The 23,560-nt window shown below is 46.2% G+C and overlaps 2 protein-coding genes across 2 annotated transcripts; both read left to right on the top strand.

Moving 5' to 3' along the window:
• The first annotated feature begins 6,899 nt into the window (after positions 1-6,899).
• LOC135806416 (testis-expressed protein 264 homolog) lies at positions 6,900-10,458 on the top strand. The gene is made up of 3 exons (XM_065320594.1): positions 6,900-7,336; positions 9,115-9,321; positions 9,855-10,458. Exons 1-3 carry the CDS (start codon positions 7,088-7,090, stop codon positions 9,972-9,974), a joined length of 576 nt encoding a protein of 191 aa, XP_065176666.1. The 5' UTR covers positions 6,900-7,087; the 3' UTR covers positions 9,975-10,458.
• A 4,610-nt stretch (positions 10,459-15,068) lies between these two features.
• Positions 15,069-21,722, top strand: LOC135806415 (uncharacterized). The gene is made up of 2 exons (XM_065320593.1): positions 15,069-15,336; positions 19,768-21,722. The coding sequence occupies exons 1-2, from the start codon at positions 15,237-15,239 to the stop codon at positions 21,393-21,395; spliced, it is 1,728 nt and encodes a 575-aa protein (XP_065176665.1). The 5' UTR covers positions 15,069-15,236; the 3' UTR covers positions 21,396-21,722.
• The last annotated feature ends 1,838 nt before the right edge of the window (positions 21,723-23,560 follow it).

Here is a 23,560-nt window from a genome sequence, read left to right as displayed (position 1 = left end):
CAACTGACATGCGGTACGAGTACTGTACTGACAGACGCTATCGCGCTAGGCGCCTACAAAAAAACACACTTATAGTTATACTAAGTAATACAGTCAGTATCGCCTATAGCGTTGGTGTTTGATTTTGAGCATTTTATCACTATAAGCGATATATTACTATGACCGATACTGCATGCAATGTATGCGAGTGAGGTGTCAAACGACTCAGCGCGCCGTGCACATACGCACTACATACATGTACAATGTCATGTACATGTAGCTGGCTGTAGCTCCGGACACACAAAATCAGGATTTCCTCATGATGGAGGCATATTTTGGCAACTTGTACAAGCAAAACTCACCAAACAACACTCACTGGACAAGTTCTTCACGAAGAGGTAACACCCTGTTCTCCTCTGACATGCTTGATTTCACATCAATCACTATAACCGATGCAAAAAATAGTGTAATAGACGTCTTTTGAAATATGAATTTGATCACTATAGGCGATATATTACTATAAACGATTATTACTATACGCGATAACTGTGTATACTTAGTTATGGCAAATGAAAATGAATTTGAGAAATTGATCACTATATCCGGTATATTACTATAGCCGCCAACCTTATAGGCGATACGGACTGTACTAGTACCGTACTGGCAATATATATGGTCGCAGTGAGGCCATGAAGCGTTACATTGGCACATGTTTACCGCACGCAGGGCGTTACATGCAAAGTCGCACAGGAGCCGTTACACAGGTTTCTATATTGCCGCAGTCCTTTTTTTGCTATTGCAGGACTTCCTGCTGCGTCCAGTTTTGAACTTTTCACCACGCGGTACACGTGCTTTCACAGTTTTCAGCCTTTTTTGCAATGAAAAGATCGCCGCACCCCGCCGGACGCGCGTTACGAACGCAACGAAAATTTGTCGCACTAGCCTGGTCGCGCGTTACGCCGCACCCCCTGCGTTACGCGTTACGCGGCAACATATATTGCCAGTACGGTAGTAGGCACTTCAGTCACGTGACATGACCTGTCAAAAAGTGCTAACGCTGAATCGCGTACATGCGTGGCACCAAGGAAAGGCGCATGCATAGATACAGTCAACTTCGCTTATAACGACTGCGGATATAACGACAATTCGCGAATAACGACAGAATTTCCATGCCCAGAGCAAAGTCAATACTACCTGTATACATGTAATGAGACTTCGGGTATAACGACACTTCGCGAATAAGGACACTTTTCTGATGCCCCGCCGAGTGTCGTTATAAGCGAAGTTGACTGTAGATCTGTAGCTGCACGGAAGCTGCGCAGGGCCTTCTCATGTGGCGCAGCATGTAGCTGAGGCCCTCAGCTTTCGTTTGAGCCCACATACGTCATGATGCGGCAATTTTTTGAACTCACGTACAGTTCGAGTAAAATCGGCAAGGATTTTTCGGGCATTTCACTTGGTTGCACGCATTTGCCATGTAGCTCATCGTCTTCAGCGTCGTATTTCCTTTCGGAATCAGTTGTCCTCGTTCGTCCGACACTTTGCGCATTGCTGCGCAAGGAGAAATAATGCGAGGTGTTATTGGAAGCGAACCGCGACAGGCGTCCTCCCGGCAATAGTCCTTGTTCGTCGGAGCCCATGCGCATGGCTGCGCAAGAAGAAATATTGCCAGGTGTTATTGGAGTCGCATCGGAGCAGTCCTCCTCTCCTGCAGGCGACGAGTAGGACAGTATATACTTCGGCGACTGGACCAAGAGAGCTGACATCAAAACGGCCTGCTCGGAACAAATCGTCAGCTGATCAGCAGGTGGCTTCCAGCGACCAAGAAAAGCATTGACGGTGATATTATACCAAGAATCCAGCACACACTCTGTACTCTATGCACAAAATCTCTCATGCTGGAGTTGCTAAAGTTTCAGTAGTCCCAAAAATTTGCAGACGATGTTCTACATGTAATAGTTTGTCATTTCTTTCCGTCAAATACCCGGTAAATTCTAGTATGCTCAGTCTTCGGCTCATTGTTCTTCCGTACTTGTCACCACGTCAGTACTGTACATGTAGCAACAATGTGTTCTGCCACTGAATTATTGTAGTTACTCTATCTTACCTCAAAGTCTCATCTTATGCTTTTCCAAAGGCTTCTCTGCACTGTTTTCATGCTGTTGCGATGGAGTTGCTATGCTGTTGCTATGGAGTTGCCATGGTGACCACACCCGATATCTTCGTCGGAGCTGCCGGACGGATGAAAAATCCGAAGTTTTTCCAAACCATGCTGTTTCTGCATTCATCTGGTTATTTTGACCTGCTTCCAGCGAGCCTGGTATTTTGCCACTATAGACACTGAAGCAAGTTCTGCCAATTTCTGATATGCTGCTGGTGCCGTCGAAATACTGAAAATGCCGTTATTCAATTCTCTGACTTTGGGTGGCTATATCTCTGTGCCAAGTTATTCTTTTTGCTTCAAATTTTCTGTGGAGTCTTCCTAAACCTATCTGAATCGGATACAAAAAAGAAATACGCGTATTTCTCGTTTTGAAAAAATCGCCTGAAGTGCCTAATACTAGTACTTAGTAGTTATCATGGTTATAGGCTACACAGCGCAGTACTGAGTACGTACAGTGGTGGCCAAAAGTTTTGACCCACCCCATGGAATCGTCAGTACAGCTCAGTCTGGCTCCTAAACACGCCGTTTTTGACTTCTTTGAGGCCAAAGCCGATTGAAACTTGGCAAGGACACTAAAATTTGCAAGAATCCGTTGTCAACTGAGATTTGTGATGGATCACCATACATTTGGGTGGGTCAAAACTTATGGCCACGTGACCAAATTTTGCTCTACCGTACCGTACGGTTTCAAAAAAGTTGTCAGGCTGATGCACGTGCCGGGAAAGTTGAAAATCAACACTTGACTTCTCACTTCGAGAGTTTGCGATATCAAACTTGATTATTTTGACGACGGAGATGGTATTTTCAGCCAATTTAGTGAACCGAGGTCAGATTAGCAAGGATGTGAGGGAAATGGTCGTGAAGCTGAGTGTTGACGGTCTCTTTTGGCGTGGTATCGCTCCTCTGTTGGATTTGAGTAATCCTACGATACGTAGAATTGTCAGGAAACAAAAATTGACTACATTTGTCGAAAGATTAGAATTCCCAATCTCTCGATTTATCAACACAGGTCACAAGTCCGATCTCACCTCTACAGGTGGCACACATCATAGGACAAATGAGTCTGTAGTAATCGCTCTTTCGAAGAATAATACTAGAGAACAACAAAACTGAAAACCACTCGTGTCCAAGAAGAGCAGCATAAAAAACCCACCACCGTGAGAGAAGCAAACACATTCGCAAAAGCGCGCCAAACTGTGCTGCATGCACGTGCCTTGACAAGTACATGTACAGTCATGAATACGTTGGCCAGAACAAGTCATACAAAGCACGGGGAACGTGGGCATGGAACTAGCGTTTTGTACTGAAACAAGAACAGGCACAAACATGATACAAATCGCGCGACAAGGTCGCCGCGACAAGGTCGCCGCGACACTCCAGCCGACCGGGAATGTACACCGGGAGGTAACTTATAGAGCATAAGCAATGCAAATACACACGCACACACACACACACACACACACAGCAAGCAGGTAAACAGGCATACAGAGAGTTTTATGTGCTTGTGAGGTCACTGCCAATTGGACCAAGCACCACCTAATCCTCACACTCTGACACGGTCAAACTTATCAGGCGTGTGGGATGTGTACGTGCAGCAACGATACAGCTGTCCACTTTGCAATATTCTGCCGGGCCTTGTCAGCTGCCGCACGAGTTGGTCGCTGGGGGTTTCGGAGACATTCGGAGACGGGACGACTGGAGTGGCTGGAGCGCCAGTAGCAGGGACAGGACTAACAGCAGTCACAGGAGGGCTCGCAGGAGCGGAAGGTGGACCCTTGGAGTGGACCACCACTGCTGATGGGCTTCGGAGACATTCGGAGACGGGACGACTGGAGTGGCTGGAGAGCCAGTAGCAGGGACAAGACTAACAGCAGTCACGGGAGGGCTCGCAGGAGCGGAAGGTGGACCCTTGGAGTGGACCACCACTGCTGATGGGCTTCGGAGACATTCGGAGACGGGACGACTGGAGTGGCTGGAGCGCCAGTAGCAGGGACAGGACTAACAGCAGTCACAGGAGGGCTCGCAGGAGCGGAAGGTGGACCCTTGGAGTGGACCACCACTGCTGATGGGCGTCGGAGACATTGGGAGACGGGACGACTGGAGAGGCTGGAGCGCCAGTAGCAGGGACAGGACTAACAGCAGTCACAGGAGGGCTCGCAGGAGCGGAAGGTGGACCCTTGGAGTGGACCACCACTGCTGATGGGCTGAAGGATACGCTGGTCAAGGCAGCGGCTGGTGACGTCGTGGGGGAGGCTGTGGGGCACTGGATCGACTCGAGTTGGCGATTGCCTCCAGTTCCGCATCTGCTGTGGCGAGTCCGGACGGGTTCTCCCTCTGTAGAACGGTACGTGCATCCCTCAGGACTTCCAGGTCATCATCGAACTCGAACTCCCACTTGTCGAGTTGCTCCAGGCGGTCCTCAACATCCGAGGAAGTCGCCTGTTCGGTCAGATCGCGGATTCTAGCCTGTGTGGCATTGATTTCAGCTGCAAGGCGTTCAGCCTGCTGCCAATCTCGTAGCAGGTAGTGTGGTGATGGAGCGTCTTTGGCAAGCTCCCGGGTTAAATTGTGGCGAAGGCGTGTGAGTCGTCGCTTCGTGTTTGCTCTACACTTTACAAGCTGGGCGATAGTCTCCATCACTCTGGTCGGAATTTACTAAATAAACTGAGGAAAATCTCTGGTCACTAAAGCACCATGTCGAAAGATTAGAATTCCCAATCTCTCGATTTATCAACACAGGTCACAAGTCCGATCTCACCTCTACAGGTGGCACACATCATAGGACAAATGAGTCTGTAGTAATCGCTCTTTCGAAGAATAATACTAGAGAACAACAAAACTGAAAACCACTCGTGTCCAAGAAGAGCAGCATAAAAAACCCACCACCGTGAGAGAAGCAAACACATTCGCAAAAGCGCGCCAAACTGTGCTGCATGCACGTGCCTTGACAAGTACATGTACAGTCATGAATACGTTGGCCAGAACAAGTCATACAAAGCACGGGGAACGTGGGCATGGAACTAGCGTTTTGTACTGAAACAAGAACAGGCACAAACATGATACAAATCGCGCGACAAGGTCGCCGCGACAACATTTCACCACGATCAGACCGACCAAGAGAGACCAGTGCAAGACAAGATCGCCACCATATCATGAAGTCAATGGCGAATCGCCTCAAATCCGTCACTGCCTGCGAGCTGAGATGGTGAGCGACGGTGATAACGCGATTTCTGTGCGTTCTGTGAGACGCAAGTTGCAGAGAGCAGGCCTACGTGGCTGTATGGCCATCAAATGGCCCTTCATCAGTGCTGTGAATAAGGCGAAACGCCTTAAATTTGTATAGACGCACAAGGACTGGAGCAGTGATGACTGGTGGTAATTTCTGTGGACTGATGAGTCTAAAATCAACCTCAAGGGCTCTGGTGATGCAGTTTACGTCAGGAGGTGGACAGGATAGGCTCTGGCTGGCACATGCACCCGCAAAACTGTGAAGCGCCGCGACGGCAATATCAATGTATGGGAGCCATGGCCAGCAACGGCGTAGCGCGCATTTGCCGGGTGATGGATACGATGAATGTGGACCAGTACCTCGCATCATCCGAAAACATGTTGTTGCTGAGCATGATGCAGCTTGTGGGTGGTGTGGGTGGTGTCTTATGGCCGCAAACGCTCCGCAAACAGAACGGAGGCGCGGCGGACGGTGAACGGCATCACCGTCCTGACATGGCCCCTGCAGCCACCTGACCTCAATCCAACTGAGAATCTCTGCAAAATTGCTGGGCTGAAGCAGCACGATGTCGAAATCACCCCCAGAAACCAGTATGAGCTGTGGCGAGTGTGCCGGGAGGCATAGAAGTTGATTTCTCCTCACGAGCGCAAGAAGATCGTCGATTCAATGCGGCAGTGTATGCAAGCGATCATCAAGGCCAATGGAGGGGTTACAAAGTGGTGGATGTATCTGGAATAGGCCGGGACTGACTTCTAGACTTTAGTTTAGTTGAATACTTTTTAGAAATCACACTATTTCGTGTATCCTGTTGGCGGTTTATGATAGTGCGGGCGTTGGCCATAAGTTTTGACCCACCTTTTACATATACTTGACCACAGTAGTCCCCAGATGACTCCGTGTTTCAGCATTTTTCATTTCTACTTCACTATTCAGCCTGATTCAGAGGTCCTCAACCAAAAATTTAGTAGCTTACAGCCCAAACCTTCAGAATTCGAAAAATCTGCATGGTGGGTCAAAACTTTTGACCACCACTGTATATATACGGTACATGTACACTGACCACTGCATGCTCCGTGTGTGTGGGGGGGGGGGACCGCGCGGGGGGGCATGGGCCATGGGCCGCATGGCACTGACAGTCTGTACATATATGTACATGTAGCTGGTAGACCACGTGTCGTCGTGCGATGCGACGATCTGTGTTCTTTTGCCTGTGCAAGTCACGTGCACAACACAGGCGAGTCTGCATCTGGCGACGTCAACAATCTCTTTTTTTTTCATTTAAAAAATAATAATATTTTTGCTTTGGCGCGAACGTAGCGTTTGGCGCGAAATCCGCGAATGGCAGGTTGTGGCGCGGCACGTGGAGCTCAGTGGATAGCGCATGCATGCATGCAGTAGTAGATCTACCCAATCAATCAGGCAATCGATGCATCCTCGCGAGCTTCTTCGTCTTTTGAATGGTTTTTGTCTTTTTGAACACCATGATGACATGCATACTCTATGGATATCCGGATCTACGACTGCACAGTCTGTGCACAGTCAGTATTCACTGACAGTACTTGCCCAGACACGTTCGGACGGGTCAGGACGAGCGAGCTAGCTAGCTGAGAGAGAAGAAAAACACTCCACTGACGGTACAACCGTTACTTGAAGAATCCAGGCGGAGAAAGATAATTCAGTCTTCAGGTTGTTCCTCGCCTTCTAGAATTCTCGAGATGTGGGATATTGTTGCCGTCGTGGTGGGAGCCCTGCTCCTTCTCATCTTGGGCTATTTGTACTACAGCGGACTGTTCTATCCCATTAGCATCAATATTACCAAACCTTATGAAGGAGAGTTGCCAATTGCTTACAAGTACATGATTGGAAATTACAAAGACTGCGGGCCGGTATTTATGGAGTTCATGGCTGCCACGTCCCACAAGACGACGTTGATGGGCGTCTATTACGACAACCCGGACGTAGTTGTAAGGGCAATTGAATATGCACGCAATTGAATTATCAGAGTATGCATGTACATGTGGTAGATATACCGTGCCGCATACTCAAATAATTCAGAAAATGTCTGATAACTTTCTTTTCCGGTATTGTAGGCGTGTGTCTTTTGGATGGCAACAATTTCAATGGTTCAACTTTCACACAAACCAGACTTCATCATCCAATAGGTGCTTGTCAGCGGCACCGAATCAATAAAAAGTTGCCAATTTTGGCCAGTGGGGAAATATTTTTCTAGCCTACAATTGTTGTACAATAGAGCAGGGTTCTAACGTTAGCTGGGGGGGGGGGGGGGGGGCAGCACCCCACCCTCTACTCCGATAGCGCTTCCCCTATTCACTTTTTCGATTATGTGTTTTTTCAGTTCATACAACAAACATGTGGCCACTAATCGATCGTTCCGGGTGTGCGTTTTGTGTGTCGAGCCAATATTGGAAAATAGGCTGACTGTTTATTTCCCCTGACCCCCCCCCCCCCATTCTTTTTTTCTCCTAGCTAGATCCTGTTGGAGTCATGCGGCCAAGAACGTTGTTTCCAAGGGGTCGGGCTGGGACTTACCGTAGAATCCCGCGGATAAGCCCCAGAGCTTATCTGTTTCACAAGGATATTTCAGTGGGCATATACGCCGGCACGGGCTTATACGCCGGCACGGGCTTATACGCCGACACCAAAATTGTGCTATTGGAAAGTACCAAGGAAGTCAAAAATACATTGCTGAAAACCACTGTGCAAACAAAAACAACCGATGATTGTGTTGAAATGTACAGCAAAAATCAAACCGTACATGTACGACATACATGGTACGACCTAGGCCCGTGGGCTTGTACAACGAAGCTTCGCGATGTTCGAGCTTGGCCTGGGCTTATGCGCGAGCATGGGCTTATGCACGGGTGGGCTTATCCGCGGGATTCTACGGTACTTATATTTGAGCAACCTGACTGCGTTCTTATACTTAGCATGCTCTTAGAAACAATCGGTACTGGATCGTGTGCATGCGCTATTACATACCGTAAAGTCTTGTATAAAAGCCGCACTTGAATAGAAGCCGCCCTCGAATCGAAGCCGCAATTTTGGGCCCATCAAATCACACATAAGCCTGGTTTTAGTGTTGACATACATAGAAATACCTGTCTTGTATAGAAGCCTGTCTCATATAGAAGCCTGCAAAATTTCACCAAGAAAGTCATAGAAGCCGCGGCTTTTATACAAGACTTTACGGTACGTATGTATGTATAGCAAAAACTGCTAGAAAACCAACACCGACGCTCTTTTTTCTGAGCGGTACAATCTATGTTCTTGGTGTAGGTGACTGATTCTGCGTTGATTCCTTAATTTTCTGCTCGTGATATTGAAATCACGAACATTCTTGAGCAGTCTTAGATCCCTGTATCAAACAGATGCTGTAGTGACGCACATAAAGGCGCATGCGCTCGTGAGTGGATTTTTGCGTTATTTGCTATTTTTGCGGGTCGTTTTGTCTCACACATAGGCGCATGCGCTTCAGTTGCTAGTGTACCGGTACCTTGCATAATTATGCAAATAGTGTGATACCGCATATGCACATGGAACTAAGTGAACATGGTGTTTTTGTGGTGTCCGTGTGTCGCGGGATGGGCTGCATTTAAGTTCACTTATAAGCCCATGTGCTTATGCCCGGGTATAGGCACATGCGCTTATTAAATGCGCGTCACTACGGTATAATCTCAATATAGTTCTCTATCATCTTTGTATCACTCGTCCGTGCATGCAGGATGCGAATAAATGTCGCTATATTGTTGGGGCGTTGTTGACTGGTGAGGGAGCACAATATCGTGACACTCTGATGGGAAGAGGTTACGCACTGACCACCATTCCGGCATTGGAGAAAGCCGCTGTTGTGGACTTCCCAATGGTCAATAAGTTGTCGATCATCATTGCCGCCAAACGCATTTACTCGGCCCTATTCACGTACCTGAAGGTAAGCTGCCTGTTTACACACAGGCTTTGCTAGGCACTTTCTTGTCAAATGCTTCCTGAACAGACTTGCTTCATAGGGGTCGTCGCAAAAGTTTTTGTCGTCCCTGAAATGAACATCATTTGTGTGTGTGTGGGGGGGGGGGGGTGCAAGCTAAAATCACATGTCGACCGACACTGTACATATTACTTCGAAGTATATACATGTACTTCAAGTACATGCATGCGATTTTCGTCATCCAGCATAGCAAGTTGCATTCGTTTCAGGGGGGGGGGTCCGAGTACGAAATGAACGATGTTCGTTTCAGGGACGACAAAAAAACCTTTGTGACGACATCTTACTTTGCCATCAGAATGTATTGAATCATTCAATGTTTTGCATGCTTGCAACATGTCGTTTGTTGTAGCATGTTAATGACATCCTCTATGAAGCTTGTGAACATGAATTTCTGCTCTGTGAGGCCTGTGCTGATAGCAGTGGCGCGGTCAGCCATTTACCAGTCTCTCTTTCTCGCGATTTTTGCTGCTTCGTTTCAGGACAAGGAGTTGACCCACAAGGGGTTCACGCTAGAATTGTACTCCGGGAATAATATGCGTGTTGTGCTACCCGTCCTCCCAGATCCTGATCCAGCTTTCTTTGTGAAAGAACTGAAGTAGAAAGTGTGCTATGCTACTGTACTTGGCTTGCCCCGTGAGCAGTCTCTGTCAGTCTACCAAGGCCTCTCAGTTGTCATGGATCGGTCAGTCATGGTGGACCACTTGTTTGTCAGCAGTCCATTTTTTCCATTTTTCCGTCGCAGAAATCCAGTCATCTGCAGCCAAGCAGTGTGTTTCTCGTTTAGTGTGGACAAAAGTGGTTTATCTTTGCCATCTTCAGTTCTCTCCTTTCCTTTTGAAATTTCTCTACCCTTCGTAAATGATCGTTGAGTGCAGGCTTATGATGTGGTCTTGTTTATGTAAGCTGTTACGGTGCATCGCAGGCAAAGTAGGGAACTCTTCTTTTTAGTTGCCTTCGTAGATACTATTGTTGTGCATACATGTACAATGTCAAGTACTTTGTGATATCAATAGCTAGCCTTCGATTTTTATACTGAATTGAACTAGATGTTTCACGTGAAATCAATCTCAGCCCATAGCAGTATTGCTTCCCTCCTTTGCGTTGGTTGCTTATCGTGTTCACGTTTGCTTGAATGGACTCGGATGGAGGGCCAACGATAAATTTATACAAAATAAAAGGACCAAGGAACTACACGTATTAGTTACGCTATAAAAGTAGAATGTCTACTTACACGACCAGTTACTTGACAATCAGCTCATGCAATAACATTGCATGACACTGACCAACGGTACTGACGTTCTACATCTAACTGCCAATCAGCTCTAGCACGTGGATGCGCACTCCAACAGCCTTCCAACTAACGTTACTTGGAAGGTTCTGTTAATAACTGTATCAATTTCATTTTTTGCTTGCACACTCTAAATACAGTGTCCCTGCTTCAATGAACCAGAAACAGTGTTCTGGTTTGGAAGAACGATCCTGAAGTGCATCCGTGATCTATCAACATAGCAGAAGTATTGGTACCTGTACTGGTATTCGGTCGCATTGCACGCCCGGACGCAAACATGGGTATGGGATGGGCACTTGACTATGATCTGCTTTTTTACCTGTATAATGACATGTACCGTGTATTGCTTGGCGGCGAGGCCAAACTGTAGAAGCCCCTGTCAGTGGTAGGCTTGTATTCGAACCACACAAACACTACACTGCAGGAGCACCTGGATCCCCACGAACGGGTTTTGCTCCAGACTAGCATAATACTATTCCTTCACTTTTACAAAACATACTTCAAATGTCATTATTTCATTTATGAATTCCATGGCTTTATAACTGAGCTTGACTTTATGATCGAATATACCTCCTTTAAAGGTGGGGACATACGGTACGATGTATGTGTGTTGTATCATAGCCTGCACATCCGATGTTCAACCAAAAAGCGAACAAAATGTACATCTGAAGTAGGGTCCGGCGGATTCTGCCGGCAGAAAAATTGGCAGAATTCGGTGCTTTTTCTGGTAAGTTTCATGCATGTTTGGGATGTGGATAAAGAAATGGAGCAGAATCCGAGGAATTGCCCGCCATAAGGTTTGTATGGTTCTGCCAATTTCACTGCTTTTCGAGCAGAATCCGCCGGTCCCTAATCTGAAGTACTGCGCATGTGATATACCGTATTTTCCAGAGTTTAATTAAGCCACACTTTTAAATACCAGTAATTCACCCAAAAAGGTCAGTGCTGCTTATACTACAATGGTCAATGGCATGGGCCGGATAGATGTCTGTATTTCGTGACAAAAAAATGGGTGCAGCTTATACTCCGGAAAATCATTGAAATTGCCCCCCCCCCCCCCACACACACACACACATACACATTAACCGCAGCTTCGGCTGCATTCACTCGAGAAAGTTCAACCCAAGTACACTTTGTATAGTTTGCAAAAAGGTGGGTGGCTATCCAAGGAGACTATTTTATAATGCAGACTAAGATTCATGTGTGTACTTGTAAGTAGTCTTGTGAGATCATGCGACTACTCTACAGTGGCAGGAATTTGCGTGTTATTTTATTACTCACTGGGGGTCAAGCGCGATGGCATCATGTAAAAAAAAACTCCAGCCAAGTGTGGTGGGTTGAAAACGCTGATGTAAACACAGCCTTTGGTTTATGAATGTATTGATATCATGACTGTGTTGATTCAAGTTATACTATACTGAACAGGAAACACCCATACCTTCTCCCACAACATTTACACTAGGGGTGCGTTTGGTTGGTACGATCTAGAACAGGATCGAACAGCTGGTGCACTGCACATGGAGCAGCCTCATGCCAACCAAACGGTACTCCAAAAACAGAGCAATTTTTTGTGAAAAATATGCCAGACTTGGTGCAATCTTCAAAATGTGTATGGGTCACCATGGTCACTGTGTACGGTACGCCGAGTCTAACCCCAAAGCGTATGCACGTGATCATTTGGGACCAAAATCGATGTTCCCGCCCGGTTTCACTGTGAAAAAGTGAAACTGCTCGGTCTGCTCCGGCCTCAAGGCCGGAGCAAGCAGAACATGTTCTGGCCGACCCAGAACAGGTGCAGTCCCAACCAAACGCGCTGTTCTGGTGAATCCTGTTCTAGTTCGTACCAACCAAACGCGCCCTAAAGCACCATCCTCCACATGTGCAAAGTAATAACATTTTTTTTTTAAATGAATAAATGATACAGAAGCCTGACAGATGTAAACTTTCTTGGCGATGCGATACAATTCGAATGGACCAACTAATTTGTAGGAGAGCTTCCAGCGTAAATATAATATGTGATAATGGTCTAGAGAATTCAGTAACAATCGTAAATAGTGCTTGGAGTTGCAGCAAATTCTAAATTTGATGAAGATTGTCTCAGCATGGCAGCAACGTGAGGCGTTACCGGAAGAAACAATAGCGCTACCCGACCGCCGTCACTCAGCAAAGGAAATGGTCATTTGGTTTTGAACTTTGACACACAACAACAGAGTTAGGACAAATAATGCGCTACTTCTTCTTCTTTCTCTCACGCACTCCTTTCTTTGCAGCGCTTGATACTGATGCAAGTGCACCCCTTGTCTTGGATGATTCAGCTTCATGCAAGCCACTGCCAGAACTACTGCTACAATCTTCTCCATCATCCTCCGCATCATCACGTGCCGGTACGAAAATGACCGCAAGAATGCAAACCAACTGGAAGGCAGCGCCAAAGTACAGGCCTACGTTGATCATGTCCTCCAAATCCATGTTGTACTACTACACTGCACTAACACTAGTAACTGCTGCACAGTATAAATGTATTTAATACATTCACAGGGTTATCGTGGCAGGGATGACACAAGCAGCACTAAGCAGGTGCTGTCTTGTCGTCACTTCAGCACAATCTCCACATGCGTTGCACTCCAGGTACTGCTTAGTCTAATCACTGAATATCAGTGTTCAATGCTGTGCATATGTGACGGCCCATTGATGACCACTGGATACTACGTTCTTCATCAGCTTGCTCCAGCTAGCTCACATACGAAGCACAAGTCCAAATTTTACTCTCTCAGTTACTACTACTACATGTACTAGCACTTGCAGCAGTTTCGAGGTGATTGCAAATTAATTGGTTCAAATACAATACCGAACTAAAAACACACAAACTTAGGGCTCACAGTTGCGTACATTCAACATCAGCGCCATTTTGTTCCACGAGGTGCTGGCGTGATCAGTGAAAACCGTGTTTCAGCCAATCACCGGGCTTGGAATTTTGAATATTTTTTGAATCTTCTATCGATTCGTTCTAAAGATCGACTGGCCGGAGAGCCATGAAATTTTCAGGGAGGATTCCTTGGCTGAAGGACTACAGGATTACCGAACGATTTTTTCAAATCCGTGCTCTGAGTCCCACGAACGGGATTTTGTGGATTTTCGTCCCTCGATGGGACAAACATCTGTGGGAATCGATGACACAAGCTCGGTGAAAACCAAAAATATGGCTCGGTAATCCTCTGGCCAGGTCCCTCAAGAAAATTTTGAGCCATAGATCGTCAAAATCGGAGCAACCATTGTGCAGTTCTTACATTTTGAAGCGCGCAAGGTCAAGAAGAAGACCGTGCGCAAGCTGACATGACAGAAAACGGCAAATCAAGAAAAAAATAATGATGATGCGCAACCTTGTCACGCATACCACCACAGATTTCCTGTACCCTGCGTGCGGAAAACATCGCTTTGCATTCCAGAAAAGCTCACTTACCTAAAATACGTGTTGGTCACCTCGCAAGGCGATCAGCGCCGTGTTCGAGTGATTTGTTTTGTGCGCTCATTTTGTTCTTCATGGACTCAGCTCTGCAAACGATCCCGGAAACGCCTTGCAACTACTTTCTGATCGTGGATGGACGGCTTGTTCGTGGCCTGTTTGCCTAGGGTCGTGAGAAGCGCCGCAGATCTTTGCTCAAACTACAAAGATTACGCTTCGGCGTGCACAACTCTTGTTCACCTGCCGTTTCGTTCACTGCGCAGTGGAACGAACTCCTTTCCTTAGGGCCTTCCAAATCCATGGTCAGGTGTGGGTAGAGCCGATTGTGAGCTGGTCATTGTGGAGTATCGTCGTGGCAGACTAGTACTCTTCATCAATTTCTTCCCGGGCATTAGTGACCCGAAGCGCTTGTAGGCTTGCGATATTTTTGGGTAGTTCGTCCCTCACTTCACCTTAGCCACAGCTCAGTACCAAGGGTAAGTCACGGAGAACTACCATTGTAATGTTCGATGTCCATCTCCCGAACTACAGAAAAGATCAAGGCCTCCCAAGCTTCTCCATATGCCATCTTCTAGCTACTTGTCGGAAATTTTGTTTGCCGACAGAGCAAGAAAACAGCAGCTCCATCATGCTGCAGCCTGCACGTAGATCAGAGACTACACGCCAGCACAGAACTGCATACAGCTCCGCAGTCCGCACGCGAAAGGATCACGTGAACTTGAGTGCCCCAAATCAAAATGGCGCTGATGTCCACTGGCTATCAGCATACGTACTGTGAGCCCTAAAACTGACAAAGCAAGTCCTTTTTGTGGCAGTTGGCACTGCACTTCATGCACAGCGCTAGCGTCATCGCTCAGAATCTGGAGTTCTGGACCACACAAAATTCCCCGGGGCCGGGGGGGGGGGGGGATCCGGGATAGCCTGCTAGCCGGCCACGGCCACGTGCACTTTTCAAAAAAATCACTTGAGTTGTGGAAAAATAATTCATCCGGCCACTCATGAAAATTCTGACTGTCGACTGTCTCGAAATCTCTGCAACAGTGTTACATGTATTTGCTTCAGTGTGAACTTTGAAGACGTGACATGCAATGACCGGCATGAGTGGATGTGATGACGACAATGTTGCGGGTTGTACGAGGCAATTTCCTTAGATCTGCTGTGTTCTTGCCAGGACGATTTTCCTCCCAGTTCACCAAGTTCACTTCAGGTGGTAAGTTTCTGAACATTTCCCTCAACTTCTGTTTTTCGTGAAATATCTTTTATATAATGTAGAGCTATAGACAAGCATTATGCTAGTGCAGCAAACATGGGTTTAAAGAGTACGCTTCAGGAGACACTCAAACCTGATGCCTCCCCTTATCAGAGGCATACACATGAGACTAAAAGTCCATAACTCCAAGAGTTTGCAACTCTGCTCTCCGAGCTGTGGGTGCTCTGCATGGCACGCTGCCTTCATTACGTACTGAAAGGGCTGGATTTGAATTTCCTACGGTTTAGGAGCAACGATGTCACACGTGATATGGGAGGTTCGAAAGAAATGCCTGTGCGCGATGCATCACATACGAAACTATTCGAAGTCTCAGAGAGAGAAAAAAACGTGCTTGGAAGCTGGAAACCGTAGTAGATCAATAATATCGCAGTGCCCCAGCTGATTCTCCGGTTAGTGGCTACGTAATGAGGGCAGCAAGCCGCGCCAGAGCCCATGTGCAAAGCTGCATACTCTTGTTAGTCTTAGGGGTTATGGCCTGTTGATGAGATACCTGATTGAACAATAGCTGGAGGCGAGAAAAAAATGCATCGCCGTTGAGGTTGTGGGAGAAAAAGCGTGGCGCAGGCAAGTACGTTTTGGGTGGGTACTGTAATTTCACAAATTTTCGGTGTACTTTTATTTTCGGTACTTTCGGTGCGTCTGTTTCATACCTAAAATTTCAATACACCGAACAAACACTAACACACATAATCCAATAGGGAACTGCTTCTCTGCACCGAAAATTTCTGTTCACCTAACCTAGCCTTTTGCCCTCATACCGAAAATATTGAGCACCGAAAATTTCTGAAATTAGAGTACCTAAGTTTTTTATATACAAGAGAGAGTTTGGATGCCCTACATGGGCATTGAGCACTCTTCGGACAGTGAAGCACACCACTTGACTAAGTTTTTTATATATATATATCTATGTTAAGGTCAGAGTTGCACTGATGAGGCCTCATTGGCCGAAACAGTCTGGCTGTCTGCATCATTGAGTATTTCGCTCCTCGATTTCGATCTTGTAGAGCACTCTTAATAGGACGCACTTGCGTACATCGAGCTGTCCTAATGTCTGTGGTTCTCGTAGCCATGGCTGACAGTTCAATCCTATTTTACGCTCGGAGTTGCACTGATGAGGCCTCATTGGCCGAAACAGTCTGGCTGTCTGCATCATTAAGTTTTTTAAAAATATATATATATTATTATTATTATTGTAAAAGAGAAAAGGACATATGGATACGAGTTTAGAGTAACTCTCCATCACTGTAACATGATACTATATACAGTCAGAAAGTGCAATAACTAGGCACAAAACTGACAGAGTACTGAGACATTCGACGTCCTGACACCTAACTTTAACACATCTCCGTAGCGCTAACCGACAGCCTTCCAACTTGGAAGGTTCAAGGTTATGGAAAGACCAAAGAGGGGAAGGCAAGCGCAACGAAAACGAGCAAAAGCTACAGTCCCACCGGAACAAAGAATGTCGATTGTTACTGGACGATGAATGATGTTTTCGTTGCGCTTGCCTTCCCCTCTTTGGTCTTTCCATAACCTTGAACCTTCCAAGTTGGAAGGCTGTCGGTTAGCGCTACGGAGATGTGTTAAAGTTAGGTGTCAGGACGTCGAATGTCTCAGTACTCTGTCAGTTTTGTGCCTAGTTATTGCACTTTCTGACTGTATATAGTATCATGTTACAGTGATGGAGAGTTACTCTAAACTCGTATCCATATGTCCTTTTCTCTTTTACATTTATTTATGGCTCAACATCCGAGTTTCAAATTATTATTATTATTAGAAGCTTCTCCGCATTGGCATCAATGCAATGTAGATATACACAGCATGTATAGCTTTCGCATAAGCCGAAGCGACAACAGCCAAACAGGATATTGATGGCGATATAAAACATATGCGATATGAAACGCGTGACGAAAATAGAATACAATTAAAACAAGCAAACGAGCAGCTCAACCGAGTTGAATTTGAATTTGCTGATCATTACCAAAATATGTATAGATTATAGACCGGTTAGGAGGTCTATACAGGATATATAGACCGAGGGGGACCTCGGTCTTTTACGAGGTCTATATATCCTGTATAGACCAACTATGAGGTCTATAATCTATTTATCGTGTTCTCCACGCAATAGTTTCTCTTCATATACGACATATCCTTGTAATTCTAGTATTATACTATAGCCTATACCGCATTGTACTGCATTGAAAGTCAAGATCATTGTTTAAACCAGGTTCAGCATCGGTAGCACAGTGGCTGGGTGGTAAGGAAGAGTGACTGAGATTCACAAGGTTTTGGGTTCAAATCCCATCTTGTGTATTTCTGCTTTCTTCAAAAATTTCTTTTTCTAAGTTGGAGAGAAAATTTCTAAGTCCAAGAAGTTCTAAGGAGTCAAATATAAGTAGTCAAATATATCGCGTATTTGACTGCTTAGTCAAATACGCGATATATTTGACCGCTTAGGTATCAGGGAAATTAGTGGGGTCAAATACTAAGAAGGCGATAAATATAATTATTATACTCAATCTGCGGACAGAACTGTTTCGTCATTTGTGGACTCGTCAGCGCAGCACAGAGGAAATGAGGCCGAACCTGATAGCAATGGAAATAAAAATTTCCAATCAGGCCCGAACGTACCTTGCCAGAGTGCTCAAACTGACAAGTCAGTGAGCTCTGCATAACGCAAACAGCAAAGGCACTACCCCACGCAAGAGTGCTCAACTGCTACAAGAGCAGGAGCGAAATACTCAATCTGCGGACAGAACTGTTTCGTCCTTTGTGGACTCGTCAGCGCAGCACAGAGGAAATGAGGCCGAACCTGATAGCAATGGAAATAAAAATTTCCAATCAGGTCCGAACGTACCTTGCCAGAGTGCTCAAACTGACAAGTCAGTGAGCTCTGCATAACGCAAACAGCAAAGGGACTACCCCACGCAAGAGTGCTCAACTGCTACAAGAGCAGGAGCGAAATACTCAATCTGCGGACAGAACTGTTTCGTCCTTTGTGGACTCGTCAGCGCAGCACAGAGGAAATAAGGCCGAACCTGATAGCAATGGAAATAAAAATTTCCAATCAGGCCCGAACGTACCTTGCCAGAGTGCTCAAACTGACAAGTCAGTGAGCTCTGCATAACGCAAACAGCAAAGGCACTACCCCACGCAAGAGTGCTCAACTGCTACAAGAGCAGGAGCGAAATACTCATTATATATATTTTACCTAAGTCGCCAGTACCTGCACATGGCCTATGCGGAGCTGTGTGTGTGTGTGGGGGGGGGGGGAGTAAGAGAAGTAAATGAAAAGACGGCCCATTTCTTCTGTGGATCCGATTTCCTCCTTCTAAAGCCTGGTTCACACTAGGCCGATTTTCCGGCCGGTGCTCCCACGCCGACTCCGACAAGAAATCGACCGACTGTGTTGGATGAGTCGGACTAGCTGTTCACAAACAACGATGGGCAATTTCGCTTGTACTATAGTTGTAGGCCTGTCTGTTACACACGTACGTACACGCGGTACACAGCCGCGCTAGACCGTAGTAGATGCTAAACAGCGGAAATGAGATAGTTTTTACACGAGCCACAGGGCCAAAGGCGTGCAAAGGCTTGCGTCTAGTAGTAGCGATCCAGTGCAGCCAGTTCACGGTCTGCACCGACGCTGTCCGCTGTCATGGTGAAAAGCCTACAGTGATTGGTCCGATGACCGCTCCATCACGTGCAAGCACTAAAATTCGGCCGGCTTTTCGGCTAAATATCGACCAGTCGATACTTGGCCGAAAACTAGTGCGACAAGAAAATCGTCGCAGACCTGTCGGAAACCTGTACAACAACACCGTCCGCACCAGGCAATTTTCGATCAGATCTTGAGAATTTTACGTACGAGTCCGTGTCGGCCGGAAAATTGGCCTAGTGTGAACCAGGCATTAGCATGTCCTTCAATTTCGGAAACTGCACTTCGCAGCTGTAATAATTATAGTTATGATGCAAACAAGTGTGGGGTGCCTCACTGCATTGTGTGAAGAATGCTCAATGCATACATGTACATGTTGCCTGGTGGAGATAACCAGTGGTAACGGTATGAGACTCTCCGGACATGTAGCAACTTCCCCCCCCCCCTGTCTCTACTGTGCATTCATGTACAGGTATAGTCATGTTGACCACACAGATTCAAGATTGGCCCTCTTTTGGATATATGAATGTGTCATGTGGTTTATTGAACGTGCATGTGTGTAGAGTGTACGAAACATGCCCAGACTTGTACTGAGTGTTGTGTTTGGATATCAGAAGATTGAGTAACCAGCATCTATTGTACAAGTATATGATTGATGATTTGCGAATTTGTGTCCCTCATTGATGTGCTGCTTTTTGTTGTGTCAACTGCAGATCAAGCTGTGTCGGATGTAGTAAGTCATCTGAACGAGATTCTTGAGGACCCGTCCAAGAAATCAGACTTTGCTGGTGTGAACAGGGCCTTTGCGTACTGCTTCAATAAAAGCAATGTAGCCAAGCGCAACAAAGCTCTCAGTGCTGTCCAGCCGCTACTACCTCGTCTTATTGCTGAGCGGCCTGCTGAGGAGATTGCGGACCTTGTGAGCGGCTTGGTAACTGGCCACAGCACCACCTTTCAGCCGCGAGCAAACCTTGCTGGCAAAGCATGTCACCAGCTGCTGTTGGCTGCGGAGGAGACTGGCATGTCTCTTGCACCCAGTATTGCTGCGTCACTCTTCTTGTCTATGTCTATTCTGCGTGGCAAGAATAATGTGCTGGAGGCATTGCTGAAGCATGCTCTGATGAATACTGACGAGCTCCGCACCCAGGATGTTATCAACTTACTGCGAGGTGCAATGCTGTGGGAGGATGTGCCGCGTGACTTAAAGAAGCGTATCTCCCACAGGTCTGTTGTAATGAATGTCGAGGAGCTGAGTAATGAGAGTGTTTCACAGCTCGCCGGGTGTATGATACGTCTGAAGATCAACCCGCAACACTGGATTGAAGGGCTGGAAGATTTTGTCAGAGTGAATGCTATGCGTCTCAGTGAGACTGCTGATGGTCTCGCTCTTCTCAGTAAGGTTGTGTTCACAATCTGCAACAATGCCGTGGCACTTCCAGAGGTGCTGGAAACAGTGAATCATGCTTTGAACACGCTAAAGTCATCGTTGACTGGTAGCTCAGCGTGGGTGCATTTGATTTGGTGCTGCGCCTTGGAGGATATGTACCCTGTAAAGTCTCTCCAGACCTTGTTCAGTATGGATGCGGAAGATCTACGCAGGCTGGCAGGTAACAAGACCGTGGTAAAGTTCTTGAATGATTTGCACTGGCTATTCGTCGATGGGAAATTGGAATCATCCATTGTGGGTGGCTTTCCCGAGGAACAGTATACCATCTTGTTGAACAACTTCAATGCGATTCATCCACCACGGCGGTTTGTCGAAGACTGGCGCACCCGTTTCAAAGGTGCCCACTGCTGCCTATTTGATGTGCGTACAAGGGAGAACTATACACTGGATGTTGCTGTCCTGCGCAGTACGATCGACTTTGACTTTTTGCGCTGGGATGACCATCAGCTGCACCCAGCTGAAGTGACGGCTCGCAAAATGGATCGCCGACGCTATTGCTCAGCACAAGCTGTCCTAATATTAGAGTCTTCCTCTTTCATCCAGCAGTCCTTCTTTCCGCTGGGATGGGTTCGCATGCAGAAGAAGGTGCTGGAAAGCGCTGGCTGGGATGTATCTGTTATACCGAAAATACTTCTCAAGCGCTCGGGTGCGGATGGACCAACAGTGGCACTGAAGGACCGCCTGGATGACATTCATGAGAACAATGTCTTGCATTGCCATGGGCGCAAGAAATCTGTATACATACCTCGTGATACTGAGGAGAACTTCTTGGAGCCAAAGGTCCATAAGCCCAGTGCTGCTAAAATGCGCTATATGAAGCTCATGGCAGCCAGGGCTCGGAAATTGAACTCTCGTCAGCAAATCACATCCGGTCCAAAGGTTCGAGAGCCTTGATCGCTACTGCTCCTCCAGCTTGAGACATTTGGATGTGCGTATGGGTACGTGCAGGTTTGTGCGTGCGTATGTGTGTGTGTGTGTGTGTGTGTGTGTGTGTGTGTGTGTGTGTGTGTGTGTGTGTGTGTGTGTTGACACGCACTTGCACGGGTGTGTTGACGTGCGTGCGTGAGCACTCAGTTGAATGAGTGTATCTGCTGGAACAAGTTTTTTTCTTCCTTCAAAAACTCCTTACGCTTCACGGTGCTACTCCACGAATTGTAATGTATATTTTCATCTGATAAAGAAAAACTTGAAAACTGAATGAAGTTTCAGTATGAGATGTGAGGGAGATTTGAGTGTTATTGTTGTTGTTCCCCCTTGCTGCACCATATCATCACTGTCCAGTGCACAGGATTCAAGACAGCCAGTGTGGTGTTAGTGTTGTCAGAATCAACCCCCTTTAGCCTTAGGAGCCGCTGGAGTGTGTGCTACTGCCAAAGTACATCATGTACAGTCAACCTTATGAATTAGAATAGCCTCTGGGTCATCCTAATAAAGATATTAGGCCAAAACAAATAATGACCTTGTTTCCGGTCGGCCGACCAGGCCACTTTTTCCCAAATTCTGAAACTTTTTTTGGTCCCAAATGTATACAAACGGTGGCAATGTCATGTGTGCAAGCGCACTCAACGAGTCATAACTCGGTCAAATCTCAACCGAATTCCACAACCGAAACACCTACAAGGTAGCAGAGATTCTCAGCTGTCGGCTCGAAAACCTCCAGGGTCGATACGAGCTAGAATAACGGGGGCCGGAAGGACTGGAACTGTTTGCTTGACTTCTCAGGATGTACGAAAACAGGAATACACCACATGCTGTACAAGAACAGTGAGTCAGTCAACTTTGACATTGATCCTTGCCATGATATACATGTACAGGTCGTCCCCCGTTAATACGAGTCCGGTTAGTACATAAACCCCGTTAGTACATAAGAAATCTCAAGTCCCGGGCGAAACGTGGTCACTTCCATACAAATTTTATCGGTTAGTACATAATTCGTTAGTACATAAACCCCGTTAGTACATAACATTTCTCCGTACCCGCATGCCACCTACCTCAATAGTACATAATTAATTATTTGTTAGTTTTTTGGCCTTCCAGTGGAGGCACATCGTGTTCTAGTTTCTACTTGTGGATGCAAATAGCTCAGAAATCAGAGCGCACATCACAAACCGACAAAGCTCTTTTTTTTTCCGAGTGACTACAGGTGCGGCTGGGCATGTATCATGCAAACTGTAGAATCTTCGCTAACTGTGACCGGTATAACATAATTTTTATGTTATATCGAGGGAATCAAGAATATCTCGCTGCCTAGTCATGGTAGCAAGAAACACTCAGAAAAGTAGAAAAAAGTGAAAAATTCTGGTACACAAGCAAGTTATGTACACTTTCGTTTAGTACATAAACCCACGATTCTGGCATGCTGGCTGGCTCGTGTGACAGGCCGCTGTCACACGAGCCAGCCAGCATGCCAGAATCGTGTACATGCGATCAGGCAGATATCTCTGAAAACTTGAAAGTGGGGTGCATTCAAAATTATAGCAATAAAAACTGCTTTATGGCAGTTTTCTAAAAAAAGGTTATTGTGTTCTAGTCCATGGACCCCGTCTAAAAAGTAAGAAATTACCGAAATGTGATAGCTGAAAATTAAAATTTCACACAAAACCTCACAATAATCACAACAATTGAAATGCTGCTTTCAACTTTAACTTGTACTAAGACGGCAACGTCTGTAGGGCCTTCCCTATCAAAATAATAAATTCTACTACTACTACTACTACTACTACTACTACTACTACTACTACTACTACTGCACCAACAATTGGCAACATGCACGCATAGGAAAGAGGATCACGAGGGGTCTGTGTGTGATTATTGTGAGGTTTTGTGTGAAATTTTAATTTTCAGCTATCACATTTCGGTAATTTCTTACTTTTTAGACGGGGTCCATGGACTAGAACACAATAACCTTTTTTTAGAAAACTGCCATAAAGCAGTTTTTATTGCTATAATTTCTTTTGTTTTTCTGTCACCAATCAATGGAATGCCCTATATCAATAATTATGTAAACGATGGCCTTCACATCATATCAAGAGGTTTATGTACTCTTGATCATAGCAATA

Source organism: Sycon ciliatum, chromosome 1, assembly GCF_964019385.1.
Source record: "Sycon ciliatum chromosome 1, ocSycCili1.1, whole genome shotgun sequence".
NCBI classification, from domain to species: domain Eukaryota; kingdom Metazoa; phylum Porifera; class Calcarea; order Leucosolenida; family Sycettidae; genus Sycon; species Sycon ciliatum.
The sequence above is the reverse complement of the archived record's forward strand: the minus strand, read 5'-3'. Positions and strand labels throughout refer to the sequence as shown.